The sequence below is a fragment of the Arachis ipaensis genome, chromosome B4 (assembly GCF_059453495.1).
Source record: "Arachis ipaensis isolate K30076 ecotype BB chromosome B4, ASM5945349v1, whole genome shotgun sequence".
In the NCBI taxonomy this organism is placed as follows: Eukaryota; Viridiplantae; Streptophyta; class Magnoliopsida; order Fabales; family Fabaceae; genus Arachis; species Arachis ipaensis.
Genome location: NC_142439.1, coordinates 13532252 through 13554223, shown reverse-complemented (window position 1 = coordinate 13554223; position 21972 = coordinate 13532252). Strand labels below are relative to the sequence as shown.

At 34.7% G+C, this 21972-nt stretch overlaps 3 protein-coding genes and 1 long non-coding RNA gene across 4 annotated transcripts; 3 read left to right on the top strand and 1 right to left on the bottom strand.

The window, feature by feature from the left end:
* The first annotated feature begins 1778 nt into the window (after positions 1–1778).
* LOC107638889 (uncharacterized) lies at positions 1779–5604 on the top strand. Its single transcript, XM_016342289.3, has 8 exons — positions 1779–2218; positions 2337–2445; positions 2571–2686; positions 2767–2886; positions 3037–3126; positions 3887–4029; positions 4751–4991; positions 5148–5604. The coding sequence occupies exons 1-8, from the start codon at positions 2018–2020 to the stop codon at positions 5298–5300; spliced, it is 1173 nt and encodes a 390-aa protein (XP_016197775.1). The 5' UTR covers positions 1779–2017; the 3' UTR covers positions 5301–5604.
* Positions 5605–6041: 437 nt separating this feature from the next.
* LOC148566714 (uncharacterized) lies at positions 6042–6948 on the top strand. Its single transcript, XR_015881176.1, has 3 exons — positions 6042–6181; positions 6403–6489; positions 6818–6948. It is a non-coding gene; the product is annotated as an uncharacterized LOC148566714 (long non-coding RNA).
* A 1440-nt stretch (positions 6949–8388) lies between these two features.
* Positions 8389–10770, bottom strand: LOC107638890 (putative NADH dehydrogenase [ubiquinone] 1 alpha subcomplex subunit 12). The gene is made up of 5 exons (XM_016342290.3): positions 10567–10770; positions 10385–10411; positions 9407–9498; positions 8811–8920; positions 8389–8730 (listed from the first exon to the last, which is right to left on the bottom strand). The coding sequence occupies exons 1-5, from the start codon at positions 10656–10658 to the stop codon at positions 8572–8574; spliced, it is 480 nt and encodes a 159-aa protein (XP_016197776.1). The 5' UTR covers positions 10659–10770; the 3' UTR covers positions 8389–8571.
* An 8513-nt stretch (positions 10771–19283) lies between these two features.
* Positions 19284–21063, top strand: LOC148566713 (uncharacterized). Its single transcript, XM_088484394.1, has 2 exons — positions 19284–20699; positions 21013–21063. Exons 1-2 carry the CDS (start codon positions 19284–19286, stop codon positions 21061–21063), a joined length of 1467 nt encoding a protein of 488 aa, XP_088340520.1.
* The last annotated feature ends 909 nt before the right edge of the window (positions 21064–21972 follow it).

Here is a 21972-nt window from a genome sequence, read left to right as displayed (position 1 = left end):
ATCCTTATTGATGCTGTTCGTCTCATTGCTGTTGGAACACTTGATCAGATTGCTGATATCTTCACGAAAGCTCATCACCCGACTCGTTTCCGGATTTTATTATCCAAACTCAAGTTGGTATCCTTAGCTCCCACTTGAGTTTTGAGGGGGGATGTTAAAGAATCATTAGAGAATCATTAGAATCATTTTAAGATCAGTTAGTATCGTTTATATTTATATAGTATATCTGTGTATTAATTGTAGGATTCTATGCCTTTATTACTTTGATTCTTCTGGCACCTATATATACCCCTTGTATATTGTACTTTTTCATCACACTGAATAATACAGAAAACACTTTCTTTAGTTTGGTCTCTTGTTTCTAACAGTTGTCCTGCACAATTCAAAACCCTTTCTCCTCTTTCTCGTGATCTTGTACTACTTCTTATTCTTCTTCGTTTTTATCTTTTTCTTTTTTATATTCATTTTCTTATTTCATTTTCTCAAATTTTTTTATTTACTCTCTTGAGAGGAATAAAACAAAAAAAAAAAAAGAGAAGAAAATATCAAATAAAAAGGAGGAACAAACGTATTAATGACGTTGTCTGACCCAAAATTGATTTTGGATGTATTTTTGTTCATGATTCAATCTTATTTGTGTGCTTGTTTTCGAACTTAGTCTATATGTCGTAATCATTATGGTAAATTCCGGTTCTTTTATGAGTTAATGTGTCGCAATCATTATATAATTTCGGTTCATTTATGAGTGAATTAAGGTGCATTTGTACTCGTGGTCCTACACAATTCAAAACTCTTTCTCATCTTCCTCCTCATCTTCTACTGCTTCTTCTTCTTCTTCTTTTTCATCTCTTTCTTCTTCATTTTCTCCTTCTTATTTCATTTTTTCAAAATTCTTCTTGATTTACTCAAATTTAACATAATTTCTTAGATTATGTGTTAAATTTGAGTTTAGTTCTTGGACAAGGCCTTAGAAAATTAATAAAATTAAATAGAAAAAAACATAACAAGAAATAATGAATATAATGAATATTTTTCAAATATTCTCAAAAAAAGCATTTCATCAACCTTCACAACCTCAGGAAATAAAATCTTCTAAACAGTTCAAATATGAATTATAAATTTAATATAAGATGTCATTGATATACTCCTTTTTTCCTAAAAAGCCTTTTTTTTAAAATTTTTTTTATTATAGCTAAATTCTGCTCAATTGAACTTAAAATTCACATACAAAAATCTCTAAGTTCATGTTAAAAATCTTTTATTATTAACATCCATTGCTCCTCAAACTTGCATATTTTTTGCCATTATTCTTTGCTTTTCTTTTTTTCTGAGTTAATTGTGTCGCAATTATTATATAGTTTCGGTTCATTTCTGAGTTAATTGTATCGCAATCATTATGTAATTTCGGTTTATTTCTGAGTGAATTAATGTGCATTTGAATTCGTTGTCCTGCATAATTCAAAACTCTTTCTCCTTATTTTATATTGTAATAACAACAATAATAACAGCGACAAAAGAATGACGATAAGGAGAAAACACGCGAAGAAGGAGAAGAAGTAAGAGAAAGAGAAAGAGAAGGAGAAGAAGGAGGAGGAGACGATGACGATAACTAAAGCCCTGCGCATGAACGTAAATGAGAATAGTTTTTGTTGGTATTGAGTCTATTTAATTAGACTTAAATAACAATATTGTTTAAATATATAACAAATCTATTAATTTATATCGATTTAAATTTAAACACTTCTAGATATATGCGTAAATTTATTTTCTTGTAGGATAAATCGGACAATTTTCAATCCTAAACAACATATACATGGGTGGTTAAACCCAGGTTTTAAATTTGGTTTGCAGTTGCATAAAGGCCAACAAATCTAACTTTAACTCATGGAAATCTACCTTATATTGCATTAAAATTAAATTCTTTTAAACCCAAACGGAGAAAGGAGAAGAAAGAACAAAAACCCACACTGAACTGTATCCAGTTTTGGTGAAAGCTGAGAAGCTGAATAACCAATTAATGGCTTCTGAAACATCTCCTTCTCCGAAGATCCTTCTAGCAAAGCCTGGACTCGTCGCCGGCGGTCCCGTCACCGGTAAATTTTCCCGTGGCGGAGCCGCCGACGATGAAGCTGCGCAGCTCCGTTCTCGTCTTCCTTCCGTTGCATCTCTCAACCTTCTCTCCGATTCCTGGGATTTCCACATCGATCGCTTTCTCCCTGTAAATCCCTCTTTGCCTTCGTCTTTCTTTGCTTCTATTATAGTCTTTACAATTAGGTCACAGAGACCGAAAAAAAGAAGAAGTAAACTTAGCAACTGGATTTTGAAAATGTTCGCAGTTTTTGACTGAGAATACTGATTTCACTGTGATTGGGGTGATTGGGCCATCTGGAGCTGGAAAATCAACTATTATGAACGAAATTTATGGTTTTGATTCAACTTCACCTGGTCAGTTTATTCTTCACGCAATTTAATTATTGAATTAACGTTTTCCTAGTTGAGTTTGATTATTGTGTTGTAGTTTCCATAATCCATGTGTTCAACTCTGATTTGATGTGTGTGTAAGCTTACAGGGATGCTACCACCTTTTTCCACACAGTCTGAAGAGACCAGAGCCATGGCAAGGCATTGTTCTACTGGCATTGAACCTAGGGTATCTTCTGAACGTATTATTCTTCTTGATACTCAGGTAAAATGCCACCCATGATATCTTAGTTCGTTGCTTGAACTGTTGTGTTTTGGTTCATGCTTTTTGTTTTGCCTTTGTAGCCTGTGTTTAGTGCTTCGGTTTTAGCCGAGATGATGAGACCGGATGGCTCTTCGACGATTTCAGTGATAACTGGAGAATCACTGTCAGCTGAATTGGCTCATGAGATTATGAATATTCAGGTAAACATTGACTCCCAATTTTTTCCCTCTTTCTCTCCGATGAAAATCCAATCATGTATTAACTTGATCACAATTGATAATTTTTATTACTTGTATTGCTATAATCTGATGAATTTGACTATGTTGTGGTGCTGCAAGGAATCTTTATAGCTTGCTGTTCTACTTGCATCTATATGCCATGTTGTGCTGGTGGTGTCAGATGGAGTTCATGATGATAGCATGTGGCATTTGACGTTGACGGTATGTCATTTACTTCAACTTTTTTGTTGTTGTTACAGATGGTTTAAGTCTTGTTCAATAATTAAAAAAGTAATTTTTCCATCTGTGTAAACTATGTTGTTATTCAGAAGATAGGTTTAGCTGTTGTGTCATTTGTTATTTCAATGCATTCAATGGGTATAGTCTACTTGTATTGGCTAATCTTGTGTGCCGTCCATTACATTTTACAATGATCCTCATGGTGATAGTTGCTGCTTCATCTTATTAGTGTTTTACTTGACCTTTGAAATATGGAAATGGTACAACCCCTTACCTTTTTATAACAACTGTTTGATGTGATCTGGTTTTCCTATCATCTAAACTTATATGAGATAAAAAAAGAGAGTAATGTATAGCAAGATTTAGGTCATAGGCTCTTCTTAGTTTGGATCGTTTCCTATATGCTCTATGCATTCACTGTCAGAATAACAATAACTGCACTCTCAAATTTCGTTTATGCTTTTGGAATCTGTTATTTCTTTTATTGATTGGTTCAGATAATAATAAACATAATAGTTACTTGATTGGTCTTTGTTCATCAGAGTTCTGTAAATTTTACATGACTCATTTGGTATGGACAAGCAAATTATGTTTTTGATGGAAAAAAAAAAAAAGAGAAATATTTTACATGACGCATTTTCTAGGCCTTCTTGATTAATTTGAAATCCTTGTACATATTTTGCAGATACACTTTCATAAATGTATAAAAAGGAGTGACCACACTCTAGTTGTTATCTTGTAGGCTGACTTGTTGAAGCATGGGATACCAGACCCATCCTTGCCGGCTTCATCACTTTCCCAGAGCTCTAATTTGGGGCTTGAAAAAGATTACAAAGTTCCTGAACGTGAAGAGTACATGGCTACCCCTGTTTTTGTACACACCAAGTAAGAAAAATCTCTCTATTTGTAATGTCATCAAACTGTGTTGATATCAATGGTATTCAGAGAAAAGAGAGAATAGAATAGAAAATATACAATGTAAGATTTACTAAATTGTGAGAATCGTTGAATTTAAAATAGAGATTCATCCTTATATAAGGTGGTAATAAGTAAGTTATTAGCATACTAATTGTAACTAACAACTGATAGTCTCTAACTCTCTGACTAACACAGTAATATCCCTTCTATGAAAGAACGTGGAGGGAATTACTGAATGAGAAATGGTGAATAGTTGACGACCCTGTTGTATGATTTCATTAGCCACTTGTTTGCCGGACCAGTTCCCTTTTCTTCTAATATCTTGGCTGAACATACAATTTTTCAGGAATTCCTCCTTTAAAGTTTAGAAAGATTTTAGAAATAGGGTATGTGTTACCAACTATATGTATGTCCACACTGTCAACTATATACAAACGTAAAAAAATCACAAAGCAAAGAGGGACTAACTAATATTTTTATTTTAATCGGTTGTGATTATTGGTAAAGAAAAATTAAGTGCAAGAGAGTATTTCTTGTTTCCATGAGTAATTTGGCTGACATTGATATAATGTATAAAATCATATTATCACTATTCTAGCTTGTCTCCACTTCTTTTTGCTATTAAACTAAATTAAGATTGTTGCATAGAGAAAAAACACTAATATGTATTTTCTTTTGAGCTTTATAGGTTGCATGAGCAAGACTTTACTCCCAAAAATGTTGTGCAGTTGAGAAGGGCACTTTTGCAGTATTTCAAAGCATCCTCATTTGCCAGAGAACACACTGGAAGCAAGCCTGGGGAGCAACATGCAAGTAATATGGATTCTGGCATGCTAAATATGCATGCAATCCCATTCAAGCAAAAGGAAGAAAACCCAAGAGCTCGGCATGAAAGTTACATATCTGCATTATGGAAATTACGGGATCAGGTTTCTTTCTCTATCTCTCTCCCCCCTCCTCTCTACACACACAATGTGTATTACTCTTAATTTTTAACTTTTAGCCTCGTTTATATTACCAATTTTTTTAGCCTTTGTTATATTACCTTTGCTCTGACATGGCGGGATGTGTTTACTGTCTTATAGATTTTGTCGATGAAGCCGCCATCTTTCGTGAGACCTGTGTCTGAGCGTGAATGGTTGAAGAATTCAGTCAAAATATGGGAACAAATAAAGAGTTCCCCAACCATATTGGATTACTGCAGAACGCTACAACATTCTGGCATGTTTAGGAGGTAGATAGAAAGAAGAAATATTCCAGTCACCTGATTGTAATGAAATATGTAGCAGCTGGTAAGGAAGATGGCTTTATGGTAGGAACTGTCTGAGACTGGTCTTTTTCAAGTGCGAGCGAGGGCGTGAAAGAAGAATTGTTAAATATCAAGAACTGTCTTAAGATTGGTTGCGGTTTTTTTAGCTTTTGTTCTTTTAATTTTAGTCTCCTTCTTTATATTGGAATTTGGAACTTTACTAAATTATTTTTGGTCATGTTTGTGGAATATCCCATTTCTCTATCAATCGACGAAATTATCTTCTAATAATTGAAAACAATAGAAACAACTTTGCTAAATTACGGGCGAATGTGTTGGTCAAAATTTAATCATCTAAGCATCCACAAATATTTGGACAACTTTATTCAAAACTTTCAACGAAAAATTTGTTCTTTAGTACTCTTCTAATAATAGTGGTAAGAATCGGACCAAACCGGTTGGTTTGACTAGAAAATCAGTAAATTGGTCACTTGGCCGGTTTGATTGGTCATTCTGACTGGATAAGGAACACAACTGGTAAAGATCGGGTTAAAGTGTCCGATTTTGATAAAAATCAGAATGGCAGTTTTATGTAACCGGCTGGTTTGAAGCTCTTTTTCTTTTCTTTTCCAAAACGACGTCGTTTTGAGTTTGAAAAAGAAAACACTCGAATTAGTTGAATACTCCTTTTTCCTAACGCTAATCCCTTCAAGAAAACCTCACCTTACATCACCTCACCGCCGGCCTGTCGTCTTCTTCGTCTCCGGTGCGCCTCCGACGACGTTTCAACCTCATCTCACCGTCGCGTTTTGGGTCGCAAGCCGTCCTCTTCGTTGCGTCCTCGCCGTCCTCTCTCGGACTGTCGGACAGGTTGGTGGTCTTTTCATTGCTCATTCTTCACTTCTCTGCGTTCTGCATTATCTCTGATTTTTTAGTTATTCTGTTTATGATATATTTGTTAATTCTTGATTATGAAATTCTGTTTATTTGTGTTATATTTATGTTATATTTTTAGTTACTTCATTGTCTTGTTTCCCAGATATTTGTTTATGGTAATATTTTAAGTATTTCTGAATCTTCTGCCATTGCAGTTTGTGTTTGTTTCGTTGGCTGGGTGGGGCGCATTCATCTATGGGACTTGCAAGTTCTTCACTAGAGGAAAGGGCAACAAAGAAGAGGTACATAAATTTACCTTCATTGGAAGTCCGAATTCAGTTTTGTGACTGCTTCTTACACTCTGAATTTGCGGAAGATGTTCAGGAAGATATATCATTACTGAATTGTAATTGGCATGGTTTCTAAGTTTGGGTTCTCTTTCTTCAATTCATGAAATTACCAACCTAGTTCATGAGGTTCCGAATTTCAGTTAGATATGCTAAATGTGACTGGCATGATTAGGCTAAATGCATATTTTACTATTCATATATCATTCACAAATTTTATTTTCGAATTTTCTGTGCATCATATCAATTTGCTTAGGACTCATCTTGTCATGTCTTGCTGCAGAAAGTTGGAGAAGCACCAAACAAGGCTTGAGGTTGTTACTCCATAGAAGCGATATATCAGTTGCTTAATAAGTTGCCCTACTTAGATTTAGTTATAGGTATTGTGTTATTTACTTTGTGATGAAACATGCCAGTTTTGGGCATTTGTGGTGGCTTGTACATGTACATGACACATAAAAATGGTTTGGGAATATATAATAACACCTTTTAGAGAATTATTTGTCGTTATAGTATTTCTATTACCATGCAAATTATCATCAAAGGTTTTAGCATTTTGTAGATTAGAAGCTTGGCTGCTGGATTTGAATTTTAACTTTGATTAAACTCTTTCATAACATGATATTCGTCAACCATATTGTATGCACTTTGGTACATAATGATACATATGAGACGAATTCTTGCAAGTTAAAATTGATCTACCTTTGATATTATTTGTGATACACCACTAAACATATGCATTAACACTAGAATATGGTAAATAAACTTATTTTATTATAATGAAAAAAAAAATTATTTTTATATTTTTTATTTACTTAGAACTAATTTTACCAATTTAACTAATAATTTATCAGTTAAACCAATAAATTAATAAACCAATAATCTGATCAGTTTAATTAGCGATTTAGTTCTTACCACCATGCTTCTAATCTTCTTCACGTGGGGTCAGGTTTTTAATGTATATATATACTGGATTATTCTAGTATTCTTATATTACAGTAAACATAATGATTATAATATTCTAAAAAGTTATTAAAATATAAAAAATATTTAATTTTAATACTATTACATAGCTACTGTAATCACTATAAAGATAGACATACTAAAATTCACCACATATATAAATGTGTTCTGCCAAAAATGAAAATGAGCATCGTAACCTCAAATGAATATTTTTATTTTCAAAGAGGGAACTATGTAATCATAAACCGTAATACATTGAAAACTATTTTTAAGGCAAAAGACGTGGGTTTCATACGTACATGTAGGGTGACAACATGTACCCTACCCGCGGATACCCAATCCGACCCCACCCGGTCGGGTAGGGTTGTCAATCCGTCCGCAGCAGGTAGAGTAGGGTGCGGGTAGAGTTCTCGTGCGGGTCGGGTAGGGTGCGAGTTGAACCTCAACCCTACCCGACTAACCCGTACTATATGTTATATATATAAAAATATGTTTTAAGTGAATGTTGAACTAAAGACCTCTTATTAAATGCAAAAAATTCTTAGTCATTAAAAGAAGATCATTAATTGATAATTTAATAAACTTTTTTACATAAAAGTCAATTTTATTTTAAATTATCATCAAGTTATATAATAATATTATTTCTTTTTTTGTAACCCGCGGGTAGGGTCGGGTATCCGCGGGTTAAGAACGGGTAGGGTTACGGTTGAGATATTTTCAACCCACGAGTAGGGTTAGGGTTGGCTCCAAACCCTACCCATTGCCACCCCTACGTACATGCATATAGCTTTAAGTAGTATAAGATGTGATTGCGATTTCTCAATAGAAAGTATAGGGTGTAATAGACGCCAACAAAAAACACACTAATCCCAGAAAACGTATTCACGCAGATAAATGGAAATTTGTGACTCTGTAAGGAAACATTTGAATTACAAAGTGAGTTTGTCGAACAGAATAGCTAATAATTCATTTTATTCAACGGGAAAAAGCACCCCCCTCAATGCGAATGCAAATCATTTATCCAGAATGTCAAAACCAACATTCAGGAAAATTTTCAACACAGATGGACTGTAATTATGGTTCAAGCTTGGATTGCCATGGTTGGTACCTTGTCCAGTTTCTCTGTCCTGGATTAAGTGCATGTCCCTTGGAATGATAGATATACTGTTCACCCTCTCCTGATAAATTTTCTTTGTGTTCAACACCATACCTTCTCGGTTTCAGCAAAAGAAGCTGCAACAAAGCCCACATTATTATCTTGGAGCTGCGAATTTGCAGACCAGATGACACTACCTAGGGATAACTGAACTTACCTCATCTCCTGTATGATCAGTAATGAAGTGGAGCCAACCATGCCATTCAGGTGGAACTTGTGAAGCATTATATCTACTCTTTTCTGCATATTCAACCCACCTGTGTCTTCCTGCCAGATTTCAAGGAACCGAACAGCATGTATGAGCACACCTCATATTGAAATTCAAGGCTAACTATCTGGCAGATTTCCAGACATGAGTGAGGAGAAAAGAAAGGAGAGGGGTGGGGATGCATATTAGTTCTTAAGGTTTGAACCATTTGTTTAGCACACAACCCACTTTAACTCTTGCCGAACTGTAACGTGTAATTGTTGTATGGGCCATCAAAGGACAGTAGAACAGAACTGTCATTTTCCGGGCAGTATTAAGAAAGCCATAGCATTTTCACCATATCCTTTTCTTGTTCACTATGTCATAGTCAGGTTGCTATGTGTAGCAACCATAATGTTTATGTTACTGTTGTTACCTAAGAACAAGGTCATTCCTACCTATATGCACTTTAAGGGTTTATTTTCACTGCTTTCAGCCATGTGTAATTCTTAAACCCTTATACATATGCACACTTGAGAGACAGACAGCAGGGAGCTGAAACTAACCATATTGTGTGTTTTCAAGTTTCTCATAATACTTGTTACCGAATTTGTCAACACCAACAAGCGTTGCACCAATATTATGGATCTTGGTTTGCCTACATAAATTCAGACAAAATTAGATTGACAGGCAAAAAAATACTGGCATACAGGGATGGACCTGGTTTGATATTTCTAATAACCAAATAAAAACCACACCAAACCACTATGAATGGTTTGAAAACCAAAATTGAACCACATTGACATAAGGCAAACCGGTTTCAACATAAAAACCAGTTTACACCAGTTTATGAAATTTTGGTTTCCAACTGGTTTCAATCCCATCATCATCTCTAGCTACTGTAAACAAGTAGAATTTTTTTTCTTTCTTGACGTGCATTCTTAGTTTAAGATACACTTGAGGCAGTAACATTGATGATAATATTTACTTGTAATGCAGATGAACCCTTTCTTTTAGTAACTAAAATAATCACTCTGATAAATGAAAGTAATAAAAACAACACAAGAATTGACTTGCAAAAAAAAAGAGCCTGTCACTAGGGCAAAATAATAAGAGAAAAGAAATCTTGGAAATTCAGGGAATTTGGAGAGGAACTAGAAATGAGTATCGGTGTAAAACCAGAATCTGTTGTGTGCATGTCTTTGTAGTTTGAACATTGAAGCTTGTAAGCTTAAAAGAAACACTTCTCACTCTCACATTCCCTTAGATAATCACAATCACACACTTCATGATACAATTCAACAGATTGATTAATAAACAACCTAATGATGATGGAGCTGAAATACAGTGTGAATATTGGAGGAGCCTTCTTCAATTGCATCTAAACGAATCTCTACAAAAACTATCTTTTCTTGAATAATATGTAAGCAGCAGCAAGAAAAGCCTATAGACTAAAACAATTCATAGCTATCCAATTAAGACTAAGTTTTTCTGGATTCGAAAAGATGATAAAGCAAAAGATCAAAGCAGAGTAATTGACTTACAAGAGATTTCCGTCCGGAAGGCACCTCCTGAAATGTGAAATGTGAAATGAGAACAGAGAAGTAGTGAGTTGAAGATTGTGAGAAGAATTGAAAGAACAACAAAAAACCCTAAAATAAAAGGCAACAAAATCCATGGAAGCGAAGAATTTGTGGAAGGAAATAAAAAGGAAAAGGGAACAAACAGGTAGCCTTCATCTTTGAGCTGTCTGAGGAAGGCGCCGAAACCTTTCTCTCTGATCGATTTGAGAATGTTCTTCGCCACCGATGATGCCATCTTCCTCTTTCTCTTTCACTATCGCTATTCTCTTCGCATAATCACATCATCATGTTTTTTTTTAGTAAGCCATCATGGTGTTATGTTATTTCCAAACAAAAGTCATGAATTGCGTAAAAGAAAAAAAAACATCTACCAGCAAATTAAAAATTAATCATCAAATTATTTATTTTTCTAAGTCTTCAGAATAATTAATTTTATAATAAATTAATAATTAAATTTATTAATTATTATAATAATATAATAACTTTTTTTTTTATAAAATATCAGATACGAATTTATGGGTAGTAATTGATATTTTGTATAACATAGTTGTTTGTTCTATTCGTTTATTTGCGAATGTTAATAATTAAATTTTTTTTTGTCAATGAATAATAGCTCAAATGGCATAATCTCCCTATACTCAATTAAGAGGTTGCGGGTTCGAGTCTCATATCTTTGGTAAAAAAAAAGTCTAGTTAAATTAAATAATAAGATTTTGAATAATATTAATTATAATTGATTTTTATTATGTTAGATTAATTTAGTTAACAAAAAATTTTGAATTTGAATTCTCTAAATTTTATATTTTTATTTTAGAGGGTAAAGTGATATTTCTCAATTCTCACCATTGAATGTTTTTTCTCTCATATTTTCTCTTAATCCCACTTATAAAATAAATGATGATAGATCATACTTTACTCTCTAAAGTAAAATTTAAAATTTAGAGAATCTAAATCCAAAAAATTTAGCGTATAATATTATTCAAATTGTTTTTGGTTGACATGTTAATAGTTTTTTGGGCTCTGAACCTGGCCCAGGTGGGTTCTTCTTTTGATATAGAGTAAAGTATCGTTTTTGTCCCCAACGTTTGGGATAAGTCTCAAAGTTGTCTCTAACTTTTGAATCGTCCTATTTAATTCCCTAACATTTTAAAATTGACTCAATGTTGTCTTGCTGTTAGAAATCTGTTAACGGAATTGACGGCAGGACAAAATTGAGACGATTTTGAAACGTTAGAGACTTAAATAGGACGAAAATGTTGGGGACAAAAACGATTAGAAATAAATTTTAATTTTATCCTTCACTAATATCAATCTTTTACGGTACATAGTTATTCAATTATTTTTTAATCACATTTAAGTAAATTATACTTAATTACATTACTTTGATTCTAAATAAAATTATTTTTTTATATAATTTTACTCTTAAATATTTTTAGTCATCATAAAATATTTGTAAAATGTCTAGAATCACATTTCTTTATTGTATATGTATCATTTTTTTCTCACAAGTTTATGTATTAGTCATTCTACAAACATTTTAGGATGAGTATAACATTTGTAAGAGTAAAATTATAAAAAAATAAATTTCTTTAGAATAAAATTAATGTGATTAAGTGTAATTTATTTAGATGTGATTAAAAAATAATTGAATAACTATGTACCGTAAAAAATTGATATTATTGAAGGATAAAATTAAAATTTATTTCTATGTATCGTTTTTGTCCACAACGTGTTCGTCCTATTTAAGTCCCTAACGTTTCAAAATCGTCTCAATTTTATTCCGCCATCAATTCCGTTAACAGATTCCTAACGGCAGGACAACATTGAGTAGGGGTGTTCGCGGTGCGGTTTGGTTCGATTTTAAAGAAAAAAGTCATCTGATCCGAACGCTTAATTTATGTGCGGTGCGGTTTGGATCGGTTTGGATCCGCGGTTTTTTAAATACAATATAATAACTTAATTTATAAAGTTATATAACCTGTCCAACAATCCATCATAATAATAAAACACAATCCAACGTAATAATAAAATAAAAATTCCAAAACATTATAAACCAACATGTCCAATTGTCCAACAATCCAACATATTCAACAAGTCTTGATAAAATAATAATTCTTCAGCATCAAAACAACTAAACAAGTCTCAACAACACAAAATTAAATAACATAGCAAAGTCTTAATAAAAACATAACATAAAAAACTTTAAACTGAAAGCTGAAGCACTGATCACTAATCAGATTCATCACCAGAGTCTTCTTCATCTATTAGTTGAAGAATTGGCTCAAGTTCTACAATAAAATATAATAAAATAAATATTAGTAAGTTAAACATATTATCAAATAGTAAATTTAATCACTATGTGAAGATAAAATAAAACATAATATTAAAGAACATTACCTTTCTCAAGTTTTTCAAATTCTTCAAAAGACTCCTCAAGGTCAATTGGCAATGAATTGGCTCGAAACTAATTTTGTGCACAAATCAAAGCTTCAACAGTTTTTGGAGTAAGAGAGCTCCTATATTTGATTAAGCACTCTACCTCCAGTGCTAAAGGCGGATTCAGAAGCAACCGTTGACACCGGCATAGCTAGAATATCCCTCGCAATTTGACTTAGAACAGGATATTTGTAATTGTTAGAGCTCACTTTTCACCAAGTTAAAATATCAAAACTACTTGGATCAACTGGTTTCTCCAAGGACTCCATGAGATATAAATCCACTTCATTTGTGTTGACACTCTCATTTGCTTGTACATCATTTTCAAATGCTGCCACAAAGCGAACATCATCAAAGGCACTATCATCCATATCCACATCTTGGCTGTTGTGTAGATTGGTGTGCTTGATCACTATTGAGAGCAACCCTATAGCTGTTAAATAAGTCATTGAATACTTCATTCACCTTACCACATAAGAAATCAGCATCCTCCTTCTCAAACAACCTTTGAAAACTCCACTCAACAAACTTAATCTTGTATCTAGGGTCAAGTACCACAGCAACAAAAATCATCATATTCATGTTCCTCAAGTTACGCCAATATTTATCATGCTTAGCCTTCATTTTTGTAGCCATACCCTTAAGTAATATGTCATTACTATCAGCCCAAGTCTTCAAAGAACTAAGAATTGAACAAAAGTGATGAAAATATGAAGAAGAAGTCACAAATGTAGAACCCGAGACTTTTTTGGTTACATCGAAAAAAATCTTCAAAAAGTTCACAAAACATCTTGCATTATCCCAATCTTCATTCTTTGGAATGCCCCCTTGCATCATTACAAACTCAGCATCCCTCTCACTTAATCTCTTGAAGGCCTTTTGAAATTTTAAAGCACTATCAAGCATTATGTAAGTGGAATTCCACCTAGTGGGGACATCTAATTGCACACAAGAGCAGTCTTGGATCCTAGCCTCTTTAATACAACTTTTAAACCTATCCATACAACTAGGAGAAGCACGGACATATCTAACAGCATTTCTAATTTTACTAATTAAGAATGCATATCTTTCAAACCATCATTCACCACCAAGTTCAAGATATGAGCACAACACCTAACATGCAAATGTTCACCTTTTAAAGGATGTGAATTCCAATCTTCCATTCTACCTTTCAAGTAACAAATGGCAACATCATTTGAACTAGCATTATCAACTGTGATGCTAAAGACTTTACTTATTCCCTAATTTAAAAGATATTTTTCTATCTTCCTACCAATTGTTTCACCTTTATGATTCTTGATGAGACAAAAGTTAAAAATTCTCTTTTGCAACTTCCAATCTTGATCAATAAAATGTGCAGCGAGGCAAAGATAGTTTAGATTTTGTACAGAAGTCCAACAATCAGTGGTCAAATACACACTTTGATTTGAGTTTATAAAGACACTCTTCAACTTATGTTTTTCATTCATGAACAAGTTCCAACAATCCCTAGCAACTGAAATTCTGCCCGGAATATGGAGTTTTGGCTGTAAAACACTCATGAAATAATGAAATCTCTTCCCTTCGATAAATTTAAAAGGCAACTCATCTATGATTATCATTCTAGCAAGAGCTTGTCTACATAAATCAGGATCAAATGATACAGTAGTCAAACAATTACCCAGCCCATTTCCTTCTTCTTTTTTAAGTTGCTGCATAACAAGTGTTTTTTGTGTGGGATCAAGTGAATCTTTTGAAAATTTTCTACACTGACTCAACAAGTGACTTTTAAGATTGTTAGTACCATTTTTATGCGAATCAGCCACATAAGATGCTCCACACCACTTACATATAGCCCTAGGTTTGGGACCACTATCATCTTTTTTAAAATGCTTCCAAGTCCAAGATCTAGGTCTAACAGGTTTTTTAGTGTTACCTGTGTCTTGTTCCTCAGACTGGCTAGGATTAGGTGACTCATTAGCAACATTTGCTTTGCCTCTCCTCCTCTTAGATCTAGTTCCTTCATTGTTCTGATCACTGTGTGACGGCAGTGGCGGCAGCGATGGTGGCTGTGTCTGCGTCTGAGTTTGTGGCTGCGATTGCTGCTGTGGAGGCGGCATTGACTCTGACTGTCCTAAAGATCTGACTGATTGAAAAGTGGATGGAGTAGCACTGGTAAATCCTGGCTCGCTACTTTGAACATCCTGTGATAACAAAGAATAATTAATCAGTTTATGTTATTTTAATATTTTTCTCAATTAATTAACATATTGAGTTGTTACCAACATACACATTACACAATAAAAAAATTACCTCAGGATATGAAGCTGACATTGTTGACCTTCGAATTGAAAGCTAAAAACAACCGAACAAATATAAAATCTGCAGAAGATAAAAAAATAGAATTTAATTTCAATCAACAAGAACAAAATACTTAATTTAATACAAAGTTTAACCAATTTTAATAATAAGAATAATAGTACAACAAGAACAAAATAAAATTAAAACACAGTCTAATAAGTAAAAATTAAAACAAGTAAAAATTAAAGCAAGTAAAAATATACCTTGAACAGTTTGACACAGTTTAATACAGATTAACAAGTAAAAATTAAAATTACACAAAATCTTAAAACAACAGAACAAAACAAAACAAACAAAAGTAAGTAAAATATACCTTGAAGGCTTGAACATTTTAACACAGCTTATGAGTTTAACACAGATTAACAAGTAAAAATTAAAATTAAACAAAATCTTAAAACAACATAACAAAACAAAACAAACAAAAGCAAGAAAAAATATACCTTGAAGGCTTGAACAGTTTAACACAGATTAACAAGTAAAAATTAAAATTAAATAAAATCTTAAAACAATAGAACAAAACAAAATAAACAAAAGCAAGTAAAAATATACCTTAAAGAAGAGGCGGCAGTGGCGTCACCGAGAAGAGGAGGCGGCAGCGGCATCACAGAGAAGAGGAGACAACGAAGGGCATCATTCAGAAGAGGAACGGCGGACGGCGTTTGCGTGTGTCAGTGAGAGTGACTGAGAGTGAGTGATGCTGTGATGGTAAGAGTGAGTGATGCTGTGATGGTGAGAGTGAAGAACGAATACTAGAAGAGTGAGAGCGGGCAGAGGAGTTTCTTTCTTTAGATTAGAGTTTCAAACATTTGGGGAAGTGGCGCTAGTGTATTGTGCTACGGTAAGGGACTAAGGTATTATTATTATTATTATTATTATTATTATTATTATTATTATTATTATTATTATTATTATTATTATTATTATTTCGGTTCGGTTCGGTTTTGCATAGTGGAGCCGCAAACCGAACCGAACCGCAATAAAACCGATCCAAAATCCAAAAAATATCTAAAATAGAGCGATTTAATTCGGTTTTTGATTTGGATCGGTCCGATTTTGCGATTTTTTGGACCGGTTTGGATCTGAACACCTTTAATATTGAGTCAATTTTGAAATGTTAGGGACAACTTTGAGACTTATCCCAAATATTAGAGACAAAAATAATACTTTACTCTTTGACATAATATTAGAGAGTGATAACTAATTTGAATAAGTCTAATAATTAGTTTATTAATTCATTTAAATAAGTGTTAGGATTCAAATTCTATTATATATATATATATAATAATAATAATAATAATAATAATAATAATAATTTACTAGTTAATAATAAATTTTTTAAAATACTATTTATATACTAAAATTAATTACTAAAATTTGCCATCATATACATATATATACACGTATTATATAACTTATTTTTAATATATATTTTATATTAATATCTGATTTTAATAATTAATTTTAATATTCACATAACATGATTGTAAATTAATTACTAAAATTAGTCATCATATATATACATATATGCACCTATTATAGATACCAAAAAAAAAATACACATATTATTTAACTTATTTTTAATATATATTTTATATTTTAATATATATTTTATATTAATAACTGATTTTAATAATTAATTTTAATATACAAGTAAGTAGATTGTAAAATTTTAGGTAAAATTTAAATTTATAATAATAAATCCTTAATTTATCGAACTAAGATACTATGTAAAGAAAAAAGTATTGGAGAGTGATAATACACAAGTATTACAAGACCTACAAAGTATACACATCCAATAAGTATTATGGCCTTGCTATATCCAATTGAAAGGCTTATTTGAAAAGTTTTAAATCTTGTCATTTATCCCATGTTAAGAGCGGAGAAATTAATGAAATTAAAATCATTCAAGTTTGTATGAATTAATGAAATTTTCAAGTTTCTAAGATTATTTTTGTTTTATGAATTAATAAAATTTTTAAATTTATATTTATCATTTATTAATCATTAAAATTTAATATGAGTTATGGAGTTAACAAAATCAACTATCAATCAACCATTTCATATAGGAATTTACAATAGGCTTATGTCTATATTTATAATCAAATTTCATAAACGATGTTATTAAATTAGATTTAAATTAATATATAATTGATTAATATTTATAATCAAATTTTATAAATAATATAATAAAACCAAAATTATATTTATAGTTAAAATACGGAAAAGTATAAAAATATAGTAATAGTTAATTTTTTTTTACATTTATTATAATTTTATTATATAAATTCGTTTTAGAAGAGAAAAAAATCCTAGCAGAGAAAGAGTACGTACTCCGTACTCAGAGAGAATGAGAGAAGGAGAGAGCGGGAGAGAGCGTTTGAGGGTGAAACACGGTGAAGAAGATGGCCATGCCATCGAAAGAGATAAGGGGGAGAGTGTGGGGGGTTTGCATCAGGTGTGAAGGAGGGATCAAGTAAGGGCGACCTTAGTTCTAGGGTGACTTCCAAGATTTCGTTCCGTGACAAAGTTATTGGTTCTACGGTAGCCACAGGGATAAATCGGGCTGAAGCTCTAGATGAGGATTCCATGGCAGTGGTCACTGGAAAACAAGGAGATCCTATGCCTCCAAGAGTTTGCTTCTCCGAAGAGGCTAGGAACATCTTTTCTGAACCATACAAGGAAGCAATTGTGATTAAGGTTCTTGGAAAAAACCTTAGTTACACGGCCATGTTTCACAAATTGAAAGGGGTATGGAGGATCACCGGTGGATATGAAATCTTGGATGTGGGTTTTGGGTACTTCCTCGTTAAATTTGATCGCATGGACGATCGAGAGAAGGTTTTACTAGGGGGCCATGGATGATCTTCGGTCACTATATTGCGGTCAAGCCATGGACACCGGATTTTAAACCTTGTGAGGACACTTTCGGGGAGACTATGGTTTGGATTCGAATCTCTGGTTTGAGCATATGGTACTATCAGGATAAAGCCATGATGAGAATCGCTTCTGCTGTGGGAAGACCAGTCAAGGTGGATCTGGCTACTAAGTTGGCGGAAAGGGGAAAATTTGCTCGGGCTTGCGTGCAAATTAATCTTGGTTTGCCGGTGGTCCGGAGTGTGATTGTCGATGAGTTTGAATATAAGGTGGAGTATGAATGCTTACACCTTATTTGTGACAAGTGCAATTGTTTCGGGCATCCAGCAACTGACTGCAGAATGACCCCAATAGATTCGGAAAGGGTGGATCGAAAGGAAACATCAGTGACCGAGACGGCGGCCCGGGTGGTGCAGCCACAGGAAGCTTCAAAAGAGAAAATTTTTGAATTTGGATGCAATCCCAAAGAGTCAGTGATAGTTGCAGAAATTGGGGAGGAATTAGATGATACGTTGCATGGGAAGGAAGTGGGGTCCCAACATTTGGAAAATGAGGCTGGCTGGACCAAAGTCAGCGGTAAAAGGAGAGAAAAATTGAGTCAATCAAACAAAGCCCAACAAACATCTAAAGATAAAATGCCGGTGCGCTCAAATCAGAAATTAGACCAGAACCGTGACTTTGGGCTACGTATGAGAGGAGCCGAATCAGGGGTGAAGACCGGGTCGGTTAGCGGATCTAAGGCACGCATGGCATCTTCCAAACAGCAAGGGGTGAAGGGCAAATCTGTCTCCGTTGCGGTGCCGACTTTCACTGCCATTATCAAAAACGGACACAAGAGGTTGCGCCCTTCTTCTTTGCAGAATTCGCCGTCGACTCCGGACTGCCTTGGCGACACCAGCAAGCAGCAAATCGGCAAATTGGAAGGGTTGTCAGTGGAGGGACACAGACAAACCGGGCAACAACCGGACAAGGACAAGCAAGGCTCAGGGGGATATGATGGTGGATCTTCATCATCTCGTTAGGGACTTCAGCTGAGGTTGGTCCTTTTTACAATACAAATTGTTTTATGGATTATTTAGATTTAAGCTTTCTATTTTGGAATATTAGAGGTGCCTCTAATAAATTGGCCCGGGTTCATAGTAAGGAGTTAGCGAATAAATTTCATCCTACTTTTTTCATTCTGTTTGAAACCCATATTGCTTTCGAGAGGATGAAATCTTTTTGGAATAATCTAGGTTACCAGGGTGTTGGTATTGTCGAGGCTAATGGTCATAGTGGGGGTATCTGGGTTCTATGTTCTAATTCAAATATTTCTGTGAGAGTATTGGATGTAGTTGATCAATGTATCAGTTTTGAAATCACTATGGGCAATACATCTAGTTACTGCAGTGCGGTGTATGCTAATCCGCATATACATCGGCGTAAAGAACTGTGGGGTGACTTGACAAAGATTGCTAATATGATCCACGGACCTTGGATTGTGTTAGGGGAGTTTAATGATGTTTTGTTGCAGAGTGAAGTTAGAGGGGGGCAATTTAGACTTGCCAGAGCAGAACAATTTGCGGAAACATTGGAGGATTGTGGGCTGTTTGATATGGGGGCTATTGGGAGAAGATTCACTTGGTACAGGAAGGTGAAAGGTGGGGTGCAGGTGGCCAAGAAGCTTGATAGAGCAGTCATCAACCAGGACTGGCGACTAATGTTTCCGGAGGCTTATACTGAGGTACTGGCGCGCCTTCACTCTGATCATTGCCCATTATTCACTAGGTGCAAGATGGCAAAGAGGGCTACCAAGGGCCATCGTCCGTTCAGATTCCAGGCTGCGTGGATGACTCATCCTCTTTTTAGGAATGTTGTTGATACAGCTTGGAATAGAGGAGCTCCGGATGTAGTCAAATGTTTGTTGGAGGTTCAAAAAGATGCAACTAGCTTCAATAAAAAGGTTTTTGGCAATATTTTTGTTAAGAAAAGGGAGTTGGAGAGGCTTTTGAATGACGTTCAGATTACTCTGGAAAGTCGAGAGGATCAACAGCTTAGGATCAAAGAGCAAGTTTTGCATCAGGAACTGAATGCTGTCCTTCTTCAAGAAGAGTTGTTGTGGTATCAAAAATCTAGAGAACAATGGGTGAGATGTGGAGACAGAAATACAAAATTTTTTCATCTGCAGACAGTTATCAGGAGAAAGAGGAACAAAATTCATGGGTTATTTTTGGAGGATGGGTCTTGGGCCACGGAGACTACGACTCTAGAAATGGCGGCAAATTCTTTCTTTCAAAAGCTCTTTTCTACAAGGGAGGATATTGACCTGGACGCCATGGGGCCTTTTTCTTGCCCGTCTCTTAGTATTGAGGCTTGTCAAAAGTTAGTGGAACCGGTGACGTCTGAAGAGGTTAAAAGAGCTGTGATGACCATGAGTTCATTTAAAGCCCCAGGGCCAGATGGATTCCAAGCAATTTTCTACAAAGAGTTCTGGGACTCTCTGAGCAACGATGTGTGTAGACTGGTCAAGCGAGCCTTTGAGGGTGAGCCACTGAATGCGGCTATTTTCGATACTCTCATTGTTCTAATTCCTAAAGTGGAAGTTCCCTCTTCCTTACGGGAGTTTCGGCCTATTAGTTTATGTAATGTAATTTATAAAATTGTCACAAAGGTTCTAGTTAACAGGTTCAGACCTTTCCTGTCGGAGATCATTGGTCCTTTGCAAGGAGGGTTCATTCCAGGAAGAGGAACCACAGAGAATATTATCATTGCTCAAGAGATTATGCACTTCATGAGGAACACCAAGTCTCGAAAAGGGACCATGGCATTCAAGATTGATTTGGAAAAAGCTTATGACAGGGTAGACTGGCGTTTTCTGGAAGCTACTTTGGTCCGGTTTGGGTTTCCAAAGGCTACCATTAATCTTATATTGAATTGTGTGACTTCCTCTTCGTTGGCAGTTTTATGGAATGGGAACAGGCTCCAAAATTTCAATCCGAAGAGAGGGTTGAGGCAAGGAGATCCTATGTCTTCTTATCTATTTGTACTATGTATGGAAATGCTTGCCTGCTTTATCTCTCATAGAGTTTCCCAAGGTTTGTGGAACCCAGTTGCGGTTTCTAGGAATGGACCACGACTCTCTCATTTGATGTTTGCAGATGATCTTTTGCTTTTCTGTAAGGCATCAAAAGCTCAAGTAATAGAGGTCATGCATTGTTTGGACTTGTTTTCTAGAGCGTCAGGTTTAAAGGTAAATCTTCATAAGTCAAAGGCCCAGTGTTCCAAGAGGGTGTCGGAGAGGAGAAAAGAGGTTCTCTCAGGGGTCTCTAACATCCGGTTCTGCAATGATTTGGGTAAATACCTGGGAATTAACATCGGTCATGCCAGAGCTTCCAGGAAGACGGCTCAGGAGATTATTGAAAAAATTTCGAGAAAGCTCTCCAGTTGGAAAGGACGCCTACTGAATAAGGCAGGGAGGCTTTGTCTTGTTAAATCGGTTATGGCCTCTATCCCAGTTTATGAAATGCAAATTTCTCTTCTCCCGAAGTATGCATGTAATAAAATTGATTCCTTGATGAGACAATTCTTGTGGAAAGGCCAAGCGACTGGAAAAGGGCTGCCTCTGGTCAGGTGGGAGGTCGCCATAACTCCTAAAAAGGCAGGAGGATTGGGTATTAGGGATACTTCTTGTGCTAACATGGCGCTTCTGGGAAAGTTGGTATGGGATTGTCTAAATAATAGTGAGAAGTTATGGGTGCAGGTTCTGAAGCATAAATATCTCAGGAATCAATCTGGTATGAACGGAAACAGTAGAAATTCTTCATCGGCTACCTGGAAGAACATTGTTAGTGCCTATGAGCATCTCAAGGAAGGGCTTCATTGGAATATTGGAGATGTCCACAAATTAGTTTGGTATGATG

Excerpts from the sequence above, each read along its gene's own strand:
- LOC107638890 (XM_016342290.3), bottom strand. The coding sequence starts at position 10,658 with ATGGCATCATCGGTGGCGAAGAACATTCTCAAATCGATCAGAGAGAAA. Across the intron at positions 10,412-10,566 it reads CTCAAAGATGAAGGCTACCT|GAGGTGCCTTCCGGACGGAA; the intron begins GTTTGTTCCCTT and ends TTCACATTTCAG. Across the intron at positions 8,921-9,406 it reads ACTTGAAAACACACAATATG|GAAGACACAGGTGGGTTGAA; the intron begins GTTAGTTTCAGC and ends GAAATCTGGCAG.
- LOC148566713 (XM_088484394.1), top strand. The coding sequence starts at position 19,284 with ATGAAATCTTTTTGGAATAATCTAGGTTACCAGGGTGTTGGTATTGTC. Across the intron at positions 20,700-21,012 it reads GGCCTATTAGTTTATGTAAT|TTTTATGGAATGGGAACAGG; the intron begins GTAATTTATAAA and ends CTTCGTTGGCAG.
- LOC107638889 (XM_016342289.3), top strand. The coding sequence starts at position 2,018 with ATGGCTTCTGAAACATCTCCTTCTCCGAAGATCCTTCTAGCAAAGCCT. Across the intron at positions 2,446-2,570 it reads TTTTGATTCAACTTCACCTG|GGATGCTACCACCTTTTTCC; the intron begins GTCAGTTTATTC and ends GTAAGCTTACAG. Across the intron at positions 2,687-2,766 it reads TTATTCTTCTTGATACTCAG|CCTGTGTTTAGTGCTTCGGT; the intron begins GTAAAATGCCAC and ends TTGCCTTTGTAG.